Source organism: Periplaneta americana, chromosome 11, assembly GCF_040183065.1.
Source record: "Periplaneta americana isolate PAMFEO1 chromosome 11, P.americana_PAMFEO1_priV1, whole genome shotgun sequence".
Classification (NCBI taxonomy): domain Eukaryota; kingdom Metazoa; phylum Arthropoda; class Insecta; order Blattodea; family Blattidae; genus Periplaneta; species Periplaneta americana.
In genome coordinates this window covers 112540073-112560451 of record NC_091127.1, presented here as the reverse complement: position 1 = coordinate 112560451, position 20379 = coordinate 112540073, and the positions used below count along the sequence as shown (strand labels likewise).

The 20379-nt window shown below is 37.3% G+C and overlaps 1 protein-coding gene across 1 annotated transcript in view; it reads left to right on the top strand.

Moving 5' to 3' along the window:
• LOC138709260 (organic cation transporter protein-like) overlaps window positions 1-20379 on the top strand; it is a 343326-nt gene that overhangs the window by 42348 nt on the left and 280599 nt on the right. Inside the window, exon 2 of the mRNA XM_069839911.1 lies at window positions 18727-18830. Coding sequence (XP_069696012.1) covers window positions 18764-18830 — 67 coding nt within the window. The 5' untranslated portion in view covers window positions 18727-18763. The remainder of the gene's footprint in view (window positions 1-18726; window positions 18831-20379) is intronic.

Sequence of the window (20379 nt, the reverse complement as noted above, 5' to 3'; positions counted from 1 at the left end):
GATTGATACTACTGCTACAATAAAAGATGTACAATTTTCAACACCAACTAGTACGTCAAAATGCAGAAAAGCTTATAAATTAAGTTCAGAGCGTTCTATACCTTTATCTGGAGCAAAAGCATTGTCCATTCTAGTTGAAGTTCAATTAACAAAATTCCATTATAACCCGATTAGGTCCGAGGCTAAAAAATCCAAATGCCCACATTTTCCATCAATACAGAACGGTGCTTGAAGCACAAAAGACATGCTATCCCGATACCAACGTCATTAAAATAACAGAAAAGTCTGCTGAAACTAATCTGCAGGCATTATTAGACAATACTTCATAAAGAATATTGAAAGTCTCAAGAAAGAAACTGAAGCATTTGTCGGCAGATGTAATGTCACTTCTGTCAGCTCCAGATGCATCTACACATCTAGGTGTGTCCACTCAGGCCCCTGATGAAGATGACTCCCTTATCTCCGCAGACTCTGATGCTAGCGAGTGAAAGGAGTACTGTACTGTATGTGTGTGTGTATATATATATATATATATATATATATATATATATATATATATGTATATATATATATATACAATAGACTATAACTTTGAATACTCTAAGAAGAAATGAAATGATCATCCACGCCAAAAAGCATTTACTATAGCTATTTATGTGAATTTACTTGATATTTAATTCTTAATTATGTTACTTTTACGATTTGTTTCGACTTTGTTAAGTTCAAACTAATTCAAACATCTCTACAGGTTTTGGCCAAGAAATTGGGAAAATGAACCACTGTGTGACGGTAAAGTACCTAAATGCAAAATATGTGAGCAGTCAGTGAACTACGAAAATAAATATTTCATATCGCAACATATCAGTACAACCAAACACAAAAATGCACTTTCCGAGGCTAGTGGGAAGAAGATTTCTTTGTTTCCAAGAGTGGTTGCAACATCGAGTCGAAAAATATCAATTTGCATTCGACTTATGTAAAGATTTTCTTGCTGCCGAAATTCCTTTGTGGAAATTACAGAATCTTACATTAAGACAGTTTTTGGAGAAGTATACGAACGAATCTGTGCCTAGCGAGTCAAGTTTGCGAAAATGTTACTTAAGCTAATGTTACGATGACACAATAAAAATCATTAAAGATAAAATTAAAACTAAGAAGATCTGGATTTCTATCGACGAGTCACCTGATCCTACGGGTCGTTTCATTGCCAATGTCATTGTTGGGCCATTAGATCCTTCAGAAGATGAATCAATGAAACCATTCCTGCTTACAACAAAGTGTCTGGAGAAAGTTAACAATTCAACCATCGCGCAGTTATTCACCAATTCATTACAGTTACTGTGGCCTGAAGAAATTCAATACGACAACGTGTTACTTTTCATCAGTGACGCTGCACCACACATGAGAAAGACTGGAATAACTTTATAAGTGCTATTTCCAAACATGCTTCGCGTGACCTGCGTAGCACATGGCTTTCACAGAGTGTCAGAAGAAATACGATGCTTGTTTCTGGAGTCGATAATTTGATTTCCAGTATTAAGAAGATCTTTCTGAAAGCCCCATCAAGAATTCTGACATTTAAATCCATTGCACCAAATATACCTCTGCCCCCCAAACCTATCATAACGAGCTGGAAGACATGGGTCTCAGCGGCACTTTACTACGCTTCAAATTTCCTGACTATAACTGAGGTGGTGAACGCTCTGGAGGATGAAGCATCTTCAATTGTAGCAGCCAAGAATCTTCTCAATTCTTCGGAAGTGAAAAATGATTTAACTTTCATTGCGGTCGAGTTTGGTTTCCTGCCACAAGTGATCTGCCAGCTTTAAGAAAGAGGATAGCCTTTGAGTAAGTCAGTTAAAATTGTGGACGATGCAGTGCAAAGAATGGAGACAGTGTACCAGGGAAACGGAGTTCATTAGTTAGGGAAAAGTGTAAAAATATGTTTTCGAAAAATTGTGATCTCGATAAACTTAGAAACATTTAAAAAATTCTACAAGGTGACAATTCTATTGCAGTTAAAATGGATCCTACAATGATGCTATGGTTTAGATTTGCTCCAATAACCTCTGTAGAAATTGAGAGGTCATTTTCTCATATGAAATATGTGTTAAGGCTGGTTCAAAATAAACCGGGAACAGAAACGACAACGATAACGAGAACGGAAATATTGTTAAAATAAATTAATTTGAATGTGAGCATTCATAATCAACTAGTGTGATTGCTCACATTTAAATACATTTATTTTAACATTATTTCCGTTCTCGTTGTCGTTTCCGTTACCGGTTTATTGTGAACCAGCCTTTATCTGACAGGAGACTCAACATGACTCTAAAGAACTTAAAAAAGCATTTGGTTGTCGTGTGCAACGATTAAGGCATTGCAATACACATGCCTTTTAGAAACATTTTCATTTTTGTGTCAGGTACAACACTAGCATTTTGTTTAAAACTTTAAAGTTCTTTAAATTATGACGATCGAGTTATTGAATAGTGTATTCTAGTAAATAAATGGGTCTAGTGCAAGGTTTTTGTAATTGCCTTTTATTGCGTATTTTAGCTATTCATAATGCCATTTTGCCTGCCTATTTTAGCTATTTATGATGCCTTTTTGCCTGCCTATTTTAATGATTCATAATGCCTAAACTTCCGGTCTCTTACCATGACTGATCCAATTGAAAGACCCCTTCGATGCCTGAGTGGTCAGACCTGCGGCCTGTCACGCAGGCGATCCGGGTTCGAGGTCTGGAATTTTTCAGTGACACTTGTGACAGACAAGATCGCAGTTGGGTTTTTTCTCAGGTTTTTCCGTTTCCTCATATTAGGCATCTACAACATTCCGTCACCATTTATCCATTTCATTATAATTTCATAGCATTTCCCGATCGTTTTATTTTATTGGGTTATTTTACGACTCTGTATCAACATCTAGGTTATTTAGCGTCTGAAAGAAATGAAGGTGACAATGCCGGTGAAATGAGTCCGGGGTCCAGCACCGAAAGTTACCCAGCATTTGCTCGTATTGGGTTGAGGGAAAACCCCGGAAAAAAACCTCAATCAGGTAACTTGTCCCAACCGGGATTCGAACCCGGGCCACCTGGTTTCGCGGCCAGACGCGCTGACCGTTACTCCACAGGTGTGGACTCCCGATCGTCGGCTGGCGACGCACGGAGGGGGCTGGCATAGGGACGAGGAGATTGCCTGCTCTAAACCTGGGTACGCAGCGAATCTTAGTGTGGTCAGCCGGTGTGGGTTTGGGAAAGTGCTAACTTGAGGGTTAACGCAATAGATAGTAACAGATAGCAGTGCTGGACCATAGTGCCCCCTCCCATAAATTCCATTCCATTCCGACTCAAATGAAAACGACAATCTTTTATTACTGCTATGATAGCTGCTAATTCGAAGTCCAAGATCATTAGTTTTGGGACAAAGTCTAGACCAAAAGAAGAACGTAGTCATACTATTTTGTTTCCTGTTTCTATATAACAAAATGATTCATTCTTCGTTGTTAAAATATTACTGTTCTTAAGCTGCGTTACAGTTTCGTCAATACTTTTGAAATACCGGGAATCCTTTTCTGACGTTCTCTGTATGTAGACTTACTCGAGTTCATGAAAGCTTTATAAATAATATTCTTGACTGATGCCAACTCCCGTCTTAATATTTAGCTCGACCGTTCCTTTAAAATTTCAATTGCCTTCCGTTGGTAATAATTTTTTCTAAATATATGGTATTGTACTGCAGACGAAGGAATAGGGAAACAGCTGGAAGCGTCTGAGGTCAGGAGCATAGACAAGATTAATGGAGGAAATGCAAGAGAAAACGTGATAAGAACGAGCGAAGAAATGAAGCAACTACCAGATATTAGTGATTGTGAGGACAGAATAGATAGGGCTTTGGAGAAGATATTAAATGGCGAAATGGAGGACACAGTAGTGAGGAGGATGGAATTGGCGAGGGAAAAGAATGCTAAAAAGTAAGTGCAAGAAAGTTAGGGTTGGCAAAAGTGATAGAATAGGAATAGGAAAAAAAAGTGTTAAATGTAAGAAGATAGTGTAAGAGTGTAGTACGATATACATGCAAACAATGAATAAAAGAAAATCAAAGTGAAAAACATCTGAACAAATGTGAAGTGGCAGAGAGAGAGAAATTGGAAGTGTAATTAAGTGAATTAGATATTTTATGTTTTTCAATGTTGTGGGTTGGGAGTAGTATAGTAGTATAACTATAGGAGTATTATAGGAATAAGTATATGAAATGAGGTAATAAATAGGAAATTTAGGAGTGCAGCAAAGAGAAAGAGATAAATACGTACATAAACAGAGGATAGAATAGTAAAAAATAAAGTTATGTAAATGTTGTAAAATAAAGATAAGGGAAATGTAAACAATTAATTCAGGAGAAAATATATGGAAAAGAATGATTAAGAGTCGGTAGATTTGAGAGTAGAGAAGAAAATGAATAAATAATGTCAATTATTAGGGAAAGGGATATGCAATATTTAATACGAAAGCGAGAAATGGGAGGGAGACAGTGTAGGTATGAGAGAGAATAGAAGAGGATAGATAGGGAAGGATATATAGAAATTCAGTTAAAACAGAAGAATAGGAAGTAATCAAGAAATATTTGGCAAATGAATATGTTAATAGAAAAGACTGGTATGTATTAAAGGGATGGTGGATCGGAAAGCATAAATGTGATGGTCCATCATAACTGTGAATTGTAAAGTTGGCTGAGAAATATATCATATTGTATTGAGTCTTTTGCAGAGTGACTGTGTAAAACGTTGTCACATTTCACAATTTCTGTAACCATATTATTAGTCTGAAGTGAAGCCTTGCACTGCTTATCTGTAGGTACATCGCCAAGTTATGTTGTCACTCTTTATCACAACATGCACATTTCTAAACGTATAGCTCTGTACGAACAAACACTGCACTCCTTTATTTGTGATGCTAACTTTGAACTCTATCTTCAACAGCTGTAACAAGGCGGCCGTTCACCAAAATGCGACTAAATTTGCTATAACGCTATGCTCCGTACATGCACCTAGACCTACACTAAAAACAATAGCTTCACCTATGCGAGACAACGAAAAAAAAAAGACGGCAAAACAACTTCATTGTCCTCTATAGGTACGCAAAACTTTTGTCCTGTGAAATAACGCGGAAGCAAACAAATATCTCCCTTGTCTAACCGTTTGGGTTATGACTAAGGTTCGGATAAAGTAGCTGTATCAGGATAGGCTGTATAACCGTAGAGGATAGGGCCTTGACTTGCATCAGTAAATATTACCCCCTTCCTCTAGCTAAAACTCTACTTGCTGGGAAGAGCGGTCTCCAACACCTAGCTCAGACTTGCAGAACTGGGCGACAATTGTGGCGTTACGTCACTCATCGGAATACGTCACTCACCCTCCCTTCCACCCTCGCGTCGTTGACTTGGTAGGGGAGGGAATTTGTATTCAGTGTCTGTCTTATGTGATTGCGTACAGGCCACAGATACTTCATTCAGCGCCGGTGGACTGTAGCGGGGGAACCAACGTTTTCCCCATTCTTTCCACCCCTCTCTCGCGAGTTCTGTAACCCTGCCCTAGCTAAAACATCAGTGAACTGGCTGGGGGACACGCGACAACTAGTTAATGTTTGTAAACAAAACGCAAGGGCCAAGGATGCCTATCCTGATACAGCTATTTTCTCCGAACTATAGTTATAACTATGACAAAATTATTAAAATTAGGAAAATTAGTATTCTGCCAATGTTGTCACATTTCCTCCCAATATTAATAGCAATAGGAGACATAACCCTCAACTGCAAATTTTACAGCCCATCACCCTGAGACCAAAAGCGCAAATTTCTGAGCGCTCAATGGTTGTCATTATTTTACGTAATTTAGGGCTTGTGTCCGACACAAGTGTACACATACGTTTGGATCATAAATTTGAGGCAATGTTTACAAAATAATGGTAAGAAATATGATTTTGTACGTTATGAGACCTAATTAGTCGAAAATGGAAAAATAGTTTTTGACTTTTTTATGAGAATCATACCAGTAGTCTTTGGAAACAAGTTCAAAATATTCCTTTTTCACAACTAACAACTTTTGAGTGTAACTTGAATTTCTTCGTAAAATTAAAGACTGGAAACTACTAACAGTGTTCCATACTTTTTACTTACCTAGTATAATGATTTTTAAACTTCGGCTGAAAATCTAGAGACACAAACAGGATTCCAAGTAGTCTACAGTTATTCTTCTCTTTTTCGGTTACAACAAAGCTCGGTCAAACAGCACGACGAGCAGGAAGAGGTTCGCACCTGCATGACATCACAATTCAATTTGCACTCAAGGCCGAGCGACCAGTAATGTTATTACCGTTGAGAGAAAAGCCTGAAGCGATCAAGTGTATAGCCTACAACTATATTACATCTGTCAGTCTTAAACAATTCAGTCAACTACAATCACAAGAACTTGGGCTGAGGAGTACGCTATGGCAATACTTGCTGCAAATGTTGCGCTCTGATAGCTGTTCGTGGGAGACGTGTGTATGTTTATAAGCACAGTAAACGATTAACCTTTAGTTAAGATGACTTCAGTGGTTGTAGTTCTAGTAATAGGTTGCAAATAGAAGGAAAGCTTGGATTATGACTAGTGACCGGATTTGCAGGTTTTTACATATTTTTTTTTCTTGCTTCTGAACTCCTAATTTCTTCAATACTTTTCGGAATCATGATCGTAGGAGTGGTACATGTGAATTCTGTTGAACCGAAAAAAAAAACTAAATTGGACCTTAGTACCTAAAGAAACCTAAATTATTGTTGATAAACATTATCCTGTATTTACTGCCTTATATATTGATTTTTTTTTTATTTTGAGAGAAATATCAATACATTTCGAGAGGGGTGGGGACACTCTCGACGTGGAGGAGGCTGCATCAATCCCTAAGGTAATATCTGTACAGCATCTATGGCTTCCTTCCTCTTCTCAAGGGACGTTTCAGTGACCTTCCAAAATATATTGAGTATTTGGAATCTTCGTCGTTACAACATGAAAGATGCAATTGGTACCATTGACTCGCTTCTACAGAAACAAGTACCAGGACCCGTGGGTGAAGCAGACACATTAAAACTGAAGAAAGTATTGCACAGGAATCCAGGGTTTGAAAAAATGAAAAATATGTGCTCCATTCTCCAGAGGGAAAGCTTCAATTGTCAGTTACCGTGGGTACCTGCTGCAGTGGAAGCGATGAAATTTGCACCTATGACGTCATGAGCTGTCAAAAGAACCTTTTGGTCCTTCAAATGTATTTTGAGAGACAATAGAAAAAACTTCTCAGTCGAGAATCTTGAAAAGCATTTGATCATATTGCAACCAGGAACAGTACCAGCAAATAATAGCATTGTTTTGTTTGTTTGTTTGTTTGTTTGTTTGTTACCTTTTAAAATAATTCTTGATCAAGTTTGAACAAATTTAATTCAAAATTTGTGTGTGTGCTGTACCCTTTATCTATTTAAAATTGAAATTTATGTAGTCATATCAAGGCAAATATTACATAAATATTACATAAAATGCTAATTGTTATAATAATTTATTCAAACTGCAAATAAAGTTAAAGGAGAAGGAGCAAAAATGTCGAATCTTATAAATTTTTATGAATAGTTTGGCTCTTGAAAAGGTTAGTTTCGTGGTGCATGTTGCCTTAATAAATATTTATTTATTTTTAAGAATAATTGTAAGAACACATTTTTAACGATCGGACAGTTTTTGCGACCCCTTTCACAGGTTGGAAATAAACCCTAAAAAAACCTATTTCACTATTCCAAAAACCTAAAATGGTCTTTTTAAAAACCTAAAAATTCGGCCCCTAATTATGACTTTGAGCAATGTTGAATTCGAACCTTTCACATAGGCCTACCACCAGGGGGCGAGGGGGGATGGAACCGACAGCAAAAGAAACAATAATTCAGATCTTCCGTAACAACAACAGAGGCAGTTTACGTAAAAGGAAACATAGAAAAATAGGTCAATTAAAGAGATAGTTGAAATAGAGGTATCATTCGTTTCTATTTGTTTTAAATACTCCTCAATGTTAATATAGGCATTAACTTAAAAATGTTAATATTGTCATGCGAAACATGATGAATATGAACTATCCTTCTGTGTAAAATTGTTCCACAGAGCTAGTGTTTAATATCCTTTTTACATAAACCGCCTAAATTTAGTAGGTATAGGCCTACAAGTAGTAATTAGTCACCGATTAAATTACAAGAATCCCCTTTTATCTTCAATATAATCTGCATTTTTATTTTAGACATCGCACCGTAGATCTAGCTGCGTAGTCTAAAGCCTTCGTTTTTAAAAATTACGCAATGAAGCCTGCGTGAACATGGCGCGGTACAACGTGAAACCAGAAGTTTGACTTGTGCATGGTGCGCATTGTCGTGGTTTTTAACAGACCGTCATTCTATGCATCTTGCTACGAGTATCATGAAATTCGCGCGTTTCGTGTTGACATGGATCCACTTGTCTTCTTGGCTGTTGCTTCAAGAGGAGGAGTATGATAATGTTAATGATTTAAGATTAGGCCTACTGGTTTACTGTGCAACTGAGGATGCCACAAATATTTTCAATAGAAGGATAGGTTACATTTCCAAGCATTTTTTCTTAGAAATCCTGTCTTTGTACGACTTTTCCTAACGTCTTAAACAACAGGAAAACTACGCACACAATCTATTAATAATTTCTCTTCAAACTTCTCTTTGGAACTCACGATACAAAGACGAATATTGTAGGCCCACAATGCAAGGACAATAATTTAGAAAATGTCCAACCTGTTATAAAGGGTATGGCTGTATCATTATTTGAGGTCGGAAGTTCATGTACTATAAAGTAGTAGGATAAAGTTGCCTAATTCCGCGATACTCCTAATTCCGTAATACGTTTCTTTCACTGGATGTTACGGGATTGGATATCTTGCTAGGAAGTTCACCGATGTCTCAAAGTAAGAGAAAGATGCACTGTTTCGAGAAATATGTCAGGCGCTATAGTAGAACACCAAAGATTTGACTGACATTCAATTTAAAAAAAGTATCACGGGATTAGGGATATTACGGAATTAGGAAACTTTACCCTATTGCTAGTTCGCATATATTTAACCACGCCCCCATATGCATCTGATATCAGATGTTTCTGAATACTTAGCTGTGGTGTAGGAAACAATGCATAATATATCCAAACACCGAAGCCTTTAAAGAAGACAAAACAAATTTAAGCACAGCGCCTCTTGAAAACTGCTGCCACGCTAAATTGAACGTATGAAGAGCTAGACGCGCAGTTCATTAGGTGAGTACTTGCCTGCTTTAGGTATTATCTGGTATTTTTGGCATATTTAAACTTCGTAACTATGTAAACCACGCTTTCTCAATCGTAAATGCACCATGCTTACCCAAATATAGTTGATGTAATTTTATCATAACAGACATAGGTTAATATAATATATACGAAGTAGTAGAGCTGGGGACGGAGCGAGTAGAACTGTTGAGTTACTCAGTTCTATCGGTTTATGTGCTTGGCAGCGGAGCACCAAAGTTACTCGGTTAACTGTAGCCGTTACCGGTCAGTTCAAACGTTCAAACAGAGTTTACGTGTTTCACTCAATTCTAGCAGACAACAACGTAGGTAGTGTTGTATTTAAATATTTTTTGCTGCAGGACAAATTATTTCTTTATCCCCAAGGCGGGCTGAAAGGTCTTTAGTATTGAAGGGGAATTCATCCTATTATATGACCTGTCAAGTGGACCTAATGAACAATGTAATAATAATAATAATAATAATAATAATAATAATAATAATAATAATAATAATAATAATACTATATATTTATTATTATTATTATTATTATTATTATTATTATTATTATTATTATTATTACTATACTAGATGTGATGTATCTTGTCTCACTGTGAAAAGAGAGAGAAAGGAGATATGTCTTACCTCGTCTGTATTGTTATGGTGATTGGGGCAATGGAGCAATGCCGTCCATACATCCAGTGGCGGAAGGGCCTGCTTCCATGAAAACAGAGATGTCGTCAGTCTCCTCACACTCATCTGTATCTGTATCCGATTCTTCTAAATTTATTACAAAACTGTCCAAGAGCTCATCCACGATACCATCTTTGCTCCTATAAAAATCTTCAATATACCGAACATGTTCAGACGCATTATTCCAATTTTCAGGTGTTATTTTTTCCAACACGGCTTCAAACAGTTCCTTAGTTTTGCTAATTTTTAAATCAGTGTTGTTTTTGCTACGTCACTTTTTACCTGAGCCCATATCAATTCTATTCGCTTAAAGTCACAATGATATGGTGGCAAACGCAGTACGGTGTGTCCATGTTGAACAGCAACTGTGTCGATTTCGTATATTCTGAATCTGTCTTTTGATCTTTTAACAAAATCATATAAAACTGGTTTAGTATAACACAGATCGTACGGAATATTGTGATAGCGTAACCATGCTTGCATTTCTTTTTTTTTTTTTTTTAGTGGAAGAAACGGGAGCTTTATTTAGTTCAACTGAATGGTAAGATGCATTATCCATTAGGCTACTATCACTGAATTCTGTGGTATATTAGGGAGGAGAGTATTAATAAACCAATTCTTAAAAACATTCCCGTCCATTTCTTCATGGTAGTCTCGTGTAGATTTGGATTTGAAAGACAATAAACCATTAGGTACAAATCCTGTCTGCGATCCAGCGTGAAGCACGATAAATCGTTGGCCTATGCCTATGGGGACTCTAGGTCGCCCTCAGAATTTTCACACATCCATATTTTATCTTTAGTGTTATTTACGTTGATCCAGGTCTCGTCCAAATAGATCATGGGGCGGTTAGAAGATCGCTATTCTCTTATTTTCCTCAAAAAATGAAATCTCTTTACTACAACATCACTCCTTTGCATTAGCATTTCCAGTCCTTGATTATTTTTGACGTAGCGAAATTTCATTTTCTTCAATATCTGTCGAGAGTCCATTTGCTAACATCAAACAATTTCGCCTCTTTTAGAGCCTCCCTCATATTATCTAAACTTGGCAAAAACTTTGATTGATACAAATTGTAAATTGTACGGCGAATAGCAGAACCGGTAAACGAATCTGTAACAGTTTTATTTGGTGTTCTGTTGGGTCTCTTCTTTCCTAGTGTTGACAAAACGTTTCCACTTTTTTCCGCCTGTTGTTTTTGATTTAAAATACGAGAAACTGTTCGCCTAGATACACCAGTCGCAACCGCCGTTCTACCTAATACATTTGATACTGATATTGTTTCTCTTCCGTTTTTCAGTGCGTCTAATTCTTCTTCAAAGAACTTATGCACCAAACATACGATTTCCCTAGCGTCTAACTGTAACGGTTTCCCTTGTTTGCCTACACCAGCTAGGAGCACCAAAATCAAAAGCACAAATAACACAAATAAATTAAAAGGGATGTAAAAATCACTTACAAGTTGATACATTCTGTAGCACAAAATAAAATACTCAGTAACAAAATATCTCTCTTCGAACTGTGTAGTTCCGTCACTGAGCTTGTCTTTCAAGAAATTGAGTTCCGGTAGCCTGCACAATAACAAGGTTTTGAAAGGAATACTGCGAATTTACAACCCTCCTATAATCTCCACCCTCATTTGAAGGGACTTGGTTTGATTGCTACTGAGACAAGTTAAACCTCACCAGGTATAATATTAAAGTCCAGGATAACAGAGAAAGTATGGAATTGAACGGGTTACATCAGCTCCTTGTTTATGCGGATGACGTGACTATATTAGGAGAAAATCCACAAACTATTACGGAAAAAACGGGAATTTTACTTGAAGCAAGTAAAGAGATAGATGTGAAAGTAAATCCCGAAAAGACAAAGCATATGATTAGGGGAGCTGCAGGTAGGCCCGGTCAGTTGGGAATGCCGGTCACCCCTTTAACTCAAAAACAACAATTCGATTTTATCTTCCAATTGGTGCTGCACTCTTGGAAGGGTGATATTAACTATGTGCAAGACTCTTTTTTTTTTAGTAGTTGAATCGTAGCTGTTACGAGGAGTGCATGTGTGTTTTCATTGATATTCTTGTAAATCAAAAGGAACTTCAGACTGCTGCTGTAAGTAATTAATCTTGTTTTATTTAATACTTACACACTAGGAATATACCCTTACATGTTGTTAGTCAGTGAGTAACAGTTTGATATCGGTACCTACATTCATTAATCTATCGTTGTACTTTTACTAAATGTCTGCAATGAAGGCAGTACCGGTCAGCTGACCGCCATTACCTCCTACTATACCGGCATTACCTTCGCGTGAATATAGTCTTTCGAAATGCATCTCATGCATTATGTCAAGTGATATAGTTTCATTCTTAATAGTTCGCGCTTTTAATATTATTAATTTATTTTTATTTAATTATTTATTCATTAGTTAATTAATTAATTATCTGTCTATCTATCTAGTCATCTATTTATTTTTGCATTTCCTTCAGATGGTAGGCAAATACAGGCATAAGACAAACAGAGGCAGCTGGACAGCAGAAGATCTTCAGAGAGCCGTAAAGGCTATTCAGGATGAAAAGTCCATCAGGTCATTGTCGAAGTCTACTGGAATCTCCTTCAGCACTCTTCAGGAGGGGATAATAAGCAGAACTATAATGATCCTAAATTAGGAAAGAAGTCAATTTTTACTCCTGACCAAGAAGTAGAGATGTGCAACCAGTTAAAAGTTTTGGCAAATCTCTTCTATGGTCTAACGCCAAATGATGTAAAGCGTGCAGCCTTTGAGTTTGCTGAAGCAAATAAAATAAAACATCCATTCTCTAAAGAAACAAAAATGGCAGGACGTTATTGGCTTCAAGGTTTCCTGAAGCGAAACTCTTCTTTGTCTTTGAGAAAACCAGAGGCAGTAAGTATTAACCGCATTAAAGGTTTCATTAAGGAAGAAGTCTCGAAATTTTACACTAATCTTGAGGACGTTTTTCTAAAGTATGGATTCTCGGCATCACATGTCTACAATGTAGACGAAACAGGGACTGGGACAGTCCAAGAACCTGGAACTATTTTGGCACCCAAAGGCCAAAAACGAATAGGAGCAGCTACAAGTGCAGAGCGTGGCACACACGCCACTGTGATATGTGCCATGAGTGCTGCTGGGAACTATATTCCCCCCATGTTTTTATATGCTCGGAAACGAATGAGTCCGACTCTTGAAAAAGTCGGACCTACTGATGCACTGTACAGTTGTTCCAAAAATGGTTGGTCCAATGAAGAACTTTTCTTGAAGTGGTTGAAACATTTTGCCCATCACTCCCGTCCTACTCCAGAAAGCCCTATCCTTCTGATCCTTGACAACCATTACTCCCATTGCACCTTAGAGGCATATGAATTCTGCAGGATGAAAAATATTGTTATGGTTTCATTGCCACCCCACCTTCTTACAGAACCCAGCCACTTGATGTGACATTCTTTGGACCTCTCAAGACAGCATTTAATAAGGAGTGTGACACCTACATGAAAATGAACAAGTATAAGTGTATCAGACCTGACAATCTTGCAGAATTATTCAACAAAGCATATGCCAGAGTTGCTAACATAGCGAATGCTTTATCAGGTTTTGAAGCAACAGGAATTTTTCCCTTTAAATTCCAATTTGTTTCCAGATTCAGATTATTATAACCCTGATCTTCACCCAGCCACATCACAGTCTGATCCCCCTAATCAGTCAAACATCTGTTCATCTCACCCTGTTTCTGCTCCATTAGAGTGCAATGTTGCTGCTCAGTCAACTGTTTCTGCAGCTGTAAATGAAACACGAGGAGAAATCAGTATTTCCACAAATTTGAATGAGATATCACCTGGACCTAGTACATCTAACAATAGAAGATCAGGAGGAAGGAAAAAGCAGCACTCTGAAATACTCACTTCTTCACCTATGAAGAAAAAGTTTGAGGCTAAAAAACAGAAGAAACTGTCGCAGAAAGAACAAAAGAATTACGAGCCTAAAAGAACTGCTGCGAAGAGATCTGATGCAAAGAAAAAACTCCCCAAGAAGTTCTTTGAATCTTCATCATAGATTGATGATCTCGTCTTGTGTGATAGCAGTGATGAACTGGAGAGTGACAGAGAGAAGTGCTTTCTGCGCAATGATTATGGCATGAATAGTGAATTATGGTATCGTTGTACAAGCTGCGGAAAGTGGGTACATGCAGCATGTAGTGGTTGTGATAGTGCCGAGGGATATGACTGTGACTACTGCCTTAACATGAATGATTAATTTCCGTTCAGAGACCTGAGAAAATTTTTTAACTATATCTGTAACTGAAAACGTATGAGATTGTCTTTCATGCAACTTCCTTAAGACGGATTTGTAGCTAACAAAATATTGTATGCAGTTATTTTGTTTTATATATATATAATTTCTAACTGTTTTGGAGAAAGACAGATGTAAACATAAGACTTTTAATTTTCATATCCATTATAACATTGTTTTTGTGTAATTGCATTGATTGGTACATGCATTGTAACCTAGAAAATATTAAATAAATCATATGATAGGTTGCTCCCTTTAAATTCAATTGTAAATTTCATGACCGTTATTACCTTCATATGCTGGGAATTCCGGTCAATGCAGTGGTCTTTAATTAAAGCATTTATATAAAAATTAACAACTGTTTATAAAATTTTAATATATGCAGTTGAAAGTGGATAGTTCAACAGTTCTAATGCCTTCACCAAAATTCGAATTGGATTATTAGTTGTCTGACACAGATTTCGCTTAGGTGACCGCCATTGCCTGCATCTCCCCTACGTCTCGTGACCAGAATATTTTACGAAATGGAAATATAAAAGTTGTAAATTTATCCTTGGAAGGGGTGGAAAAATTCAAATATCTTGGAGCAACAGTAACAAATATAAATGACACTCGGGAGGAAATTAAACGCAGAATAAATATGGGATGTGCGTGTTATTATTCGGTTGAGAAGCTTATGTCGTCTTGTCTGCTGTCAAAAATCTGAAAGAATTTATAAAACAGTTACATTACCGGTTGTTCTGTACGGTTGTGAAACTTGGACTCTCACTTTGAGAGAGGAACAGAGGTTAAGGGTGTTTGAGAATAAGATGGAGAGGAAAATATTTGGGGCTAAGAGGGATGAAGTGGCAGGAGAATGGAGAAAGTTACATAACGTAGAACTTCATGCATTGTATTCTTCACCTGACATAATTAGGAACATAAAATCAAGACGTTTGAGAGGAGCAGGGCATGTAGCTCGTATGAGCGAATCCAGAAATGCATATAGAGTGTTAGTAAGGAGCCCAGAGGGAATAAGACCTTTGGGGAGGCCGAGACGTAGATGGGAGAATAATATTGAAATGTATTTGAGGAAGTTGGGATATGATTGTAGAGACTGGATTACCCTTGCTCAGGATAGGGACCGATGGCGGGTTTATGTGGGGGCGACAATGAACCTCCGGGTTCCTTAAAAGCCATAGTATTATTATTATTATTATTATTATTATTATTATTATTATTATCATATTAGAGTGTTTGATTAATATTAAAATATGTTAAAAAAGGTAGTGCATTAGGCCTATATTTTTCTTTTATTTGTGTTTATTGGATTTGTCTTACCTCATCAGTCATCATTTTATTTATATTTATTTCTACGAATTATGTTACCTAATTACTTTAATTTATCAATAATATTACTCTTTACCAAAGAAAACATGGTTGTAATGTTATAAAATAAATAAACATTATGTTCTTCAGTTTAAGATTCCACGTTTTATTGATTATTTTATTCACTTTCCGTAATAATAAATAATTATTCGGTGTTATTTTTAAGTGTTTTAGGCAGCGCTTCGTGGAGCCCGTTTCTTTATAGGCCTATATCTTTTTTTTTTACTTAGCTGCAGCGTTTAACGTTTACCTCACATGTTAATTTATTAACTGTTAGTATTATAAATTATTTTATCAATTTTATTTCGTCTGTCATATATAACAACACCGAAAGTTAAATAGGCCTTTCATATAAAATAGCTCCGCAAATAGTTGTAATCTCGCAAATAAAATTTACAACTGCCATTTTGCAATGAAGAGAAGTACTTTTTTCTCGTCAATTGGCAAAGCGAAAGCGCTTTACTACAACGCTTTTAAAACACGCTTGGTTTCACTTTCAAAGTACGTTCTAAAATCGACTCAATCTATCTAAATTTTAAATCTGCCGCCACAAATTTGTACTCGGTACTGTACTCGGATCAACCGAGTAATGACGTCACAGTAACTGCTCCGAACCGAACCGCTCCGTCCCCAGCCCTACGAAGTAGCAATACTATTTTATAGTGCATAATTAAATTCCGACCCCTAATCATTATACCACAGTGCACAACACACTACCGCGTGCCACGCTAAAGGCCAAGTCTTGATACCGCTGCCGCATTACATAGCAGATCTTCCGCAGAGTCGCTGCGCAATAGCCACGCACGTGACTTAAAATTCAGCCTCCTAAATAAATGCAGATTTGACTTCTGCGTGCCGCATCATGCTCACGCAGGCGTCATTGCGCGGTTGTTAAAAACTGAGGGTGCTATTCATAGACATTTCGCAGCACGCGCTACGAGCATAGGCCTGCTAAGCTAGCCCCGGATATCCACTGATTACTAGTACAGAATTCAAACCATATCCTATCGCTAACAATGGTTTATGAATACGAAAAACGCTAATCATCCACCGGAAGCCCGCGCTAAAATTGTCTATGAATACGGCCCCAAGGGTTTAGTCGTCATACCGTGGACTAGAGTTACGGAATGAGTCCTCATGAGGAAAGAAATTTTCTCATGCAATAAAATTTCGGTCGGTGTTTGATACTGGTTTCTATCAGATGACTGCTAAACGCTAGGATATTTCCGTAGAAATATAGCACGACATATTTTGTACGAATTCTTCATAATATACTAATTAAACTCAACCCCATGATAGGCCAAATCGGTCCAGAGGGTAGCGAGAGGCTAGGGCTTCTATCTTTACAGAGACAATCGCCATTTAATGACAGTAGCAATGTCAGTCCTACGTGTCTGCCGCCTTTATCTTCAGGGAAATGTCCATGGTACTCATTTCTGTTAGAGACTGAGTAGACACCGGCCATAGTGCGGCTGGAAGGATTAGATCAATGGAAAAATCCATAACCTAATCGGGAATCGCCTTCCGGTTTGCAGCATTATGTTTTATCCACGATGTTATCACGCGCCCCCATGTATGTATAATAAATGAAGATTCTGTGTCTCATTGTGTCTCATTGTGTACTGCATTCCCATGAACTAAATTGAATTGCACTTAATGGAAGTCTGCTTTATACAAAGTGAACCGTAAATAATCTCATTAATTTTATGGGGTTATGCTTTGAGATATTTCAAACAAAAAGGTTTAATGCAATTTTACTCGTTTTTGCTTCCTTTCCAAGATAAAAATTGTTTTACATTAAACATATCATACCGTGTTTTAGGACAGCAATCAATTTAACTTTTCACTTTTCTCCTTTAAATATGCATAAATTTGATCCGAACAAATGTAACATTTTAAAAATTCCGTTTCAGAACGAAAAGTTACATTTGTTCGGATCAAATTTCTGCACATTTAAAGGACAAAACTAAAATTTTTTCAATCATTTATTTTCTTAATATATTGCTCTCTTAAATTGACTGAGCATATTGGGAATTAAATCAATGGCTTTACCAAAACACACTATGAAATATTTCGTACAAAACACTTTTCATCTTGAAAAGGAAGCAAAAGCCAGCAAAATTATATTAATCTTTTTTTGTTAAGATATCTCAAAGAATAACTCCCTGAAACTGATGACATTACTTAGGGTTCACTATATATAAATTCTCTAACATCGACGTCGATTAAACCTATATTATCTATCCATACTTAATGACACATAACCTTCCCACGCTCGATCCAGGGGAAATGCACACACTATTTCCTCATCTATGACAGGAAAAATTCCGATATTTACCTGAACGAACCCTGTTTTCTAGTAAACGCTCTCTCTCTCTCTCTCTCTCTCTCTCTATATATATATATATATATATATATATATATATATATATATATATATATATATAATTATATTGACACAATGCTGAAAGTCCACCTTAAGAGTTTCATTCACCTCACTCCTCTCTTTCAAGTATCCAAGCGTTGTACCAAACTATATTTTGATTGTAACACATACAGACTCACGAGCAGACTAGAAAATATAATTCACAAGGGTATGGAAAGCGGCCATCGTATCAACATATAATTAACTATCAGAGAATGCACTGTATAAAGAAACTAAAAAAACTGAAGGATAAGTGTTTAGGTTCAGAAAAACCACGAATTCATTGATAAATAATTCCTTACAGAAATAACTTAATTTATCATTGCATATATAAATGTATATGAATTTTTGTAATAGTAATATTTATCAAACATTCCTTGCAAGTACAGAAACTAAGACGAACGATAATACTGGATTAGCATGACAGATACAACGTACTGAAAAAAATCTTCGCTATGCATATCCTTCCCACTACAAATTTCACAGAGCGTGACTGGAGGTTAGAAACGTTTGTATAAATAGGTCTGATGTTTCCTTCGCTTCTCCCATTAAAGAGCCAATTCAAAAACGTAGCAAATTTTCTGTTTCAGAGTTCTGGCCTTGTGGAGAAATTCCAAGGGCTACAAGATGGCGTCCAACGAGAAACGGACGAGTTCCTATACGGATTATGCGCCAGTGCCTTCCACCTCCGAAGGTAAGTAAAAATCGTTAATTTGCTTCAATTTATTGCACACTTCATTCGTTTTTATACTTTATAACTTACGAAGAAATAGATGTCTTGATGAGATATAATATGTATGCATTATAGAAGACAAGAAGGACCTCAAGGCATGATTGATGAAAACACTGCTATCATAGTCTAGCATATATTAGTAACGAAGCTCAATGCGTAGTAAATATGCATCCATAGATAGTTGCTAACCACTAGGATCGCTACTATCGCCTCATCACAGACAATGCGAAATAGTACCTGCAAAGTCTATTGTTCCTAGTACCCTCATAAACTCAAGCTTCGTGACTGTATGTACTAGACTGTGCTGCTACTCTGGCAGTGTTATAATTCCATTTCAGAAATACAGGGATCTTAAGACAGATAGTAGAGTAATAGATGTGAATAATTACCTAATATTAGTAGAGTTTAGTTTTGACTTTGACAACAAATGGCCGGTAAATTTTTACATTTTTCCAACGCCCTCGAATCTAGAAATGTAACTCTCTTACGTACAGTAAATCTTCCACACGTATCATAATAATGATACTTATCGCCCTTAAAATGTTTGTTCGTCCTCATCCGGATATGAACATACAAACGTCAAATCTAATAGCAAAGTAATTTTTCGACGTCCACTGACGACTAAACTATTATACATTTTTAAAAAGTAATGCATCGTTGTGTCGAGGCATAGCATCGTGTTCAAAGGTATCATGCCTAGAGCTGGAGACACTGAGATGCGCCACGGTCGATTCAACTGACCTCCGACATAATGCTAGGTGTACCACTACTTTCGACCCGAGATAGTGTTAGATGGGCCACGATTCTCGGCCTTAGATAGTGTCAGATGTGCCACGATTCTCGGTCTGATATAGTGTCAGATGTGCCACGATTCCCGGCCTGAGATAGTGTTAGATGCGCCATGATTCCCGGCCTCAGATAGTGTTAGATGTGCCATGATTCCCGGCCTGAGATAATGTCGGATGTGCCACGATTCCCGGTGTAAGATAGTGTTATATGTGCCACAATTCCCAGCCAGAGATAGTGTTAGATGCGCTATGATTCCCGGCCTAAGATAGTGTTAGATGCATTACGATTCCCGGGCTGAGATAGTGTTAGATGTGCCACGATTCCCGGCTGAGATAATATTAGATGTGCCACGATTCCCGGCTGAGATATTAGATGTGCCACGATTCCCGGCTGAGATAGTATTAGATGTGCCACGATTCCCGGCTAAGATAGTGTTAGATGCGCCACGATACCCGGCCTGAGATAGTGTTAGATGTGCCGTGATTCCCGGCCTCAGATAATGTTAGATGTACCATGATTCCCGACCTGAGATAGTGTTAGACGTGCCAAGATTCTCGGTCTGAGGTAGTGTTAGATGTTCCACGATTCCCGACCTGAGATAGTGTTAGATGTGCCACGATTCTCGGTCTGAGTTAGTGTTAGATGTGCCACGATTCCCGATCTGAGATAGTGTTAGATGTGCCAAGATTCTCGGTCTGAGATAGTGTTAGATGTGCCACGA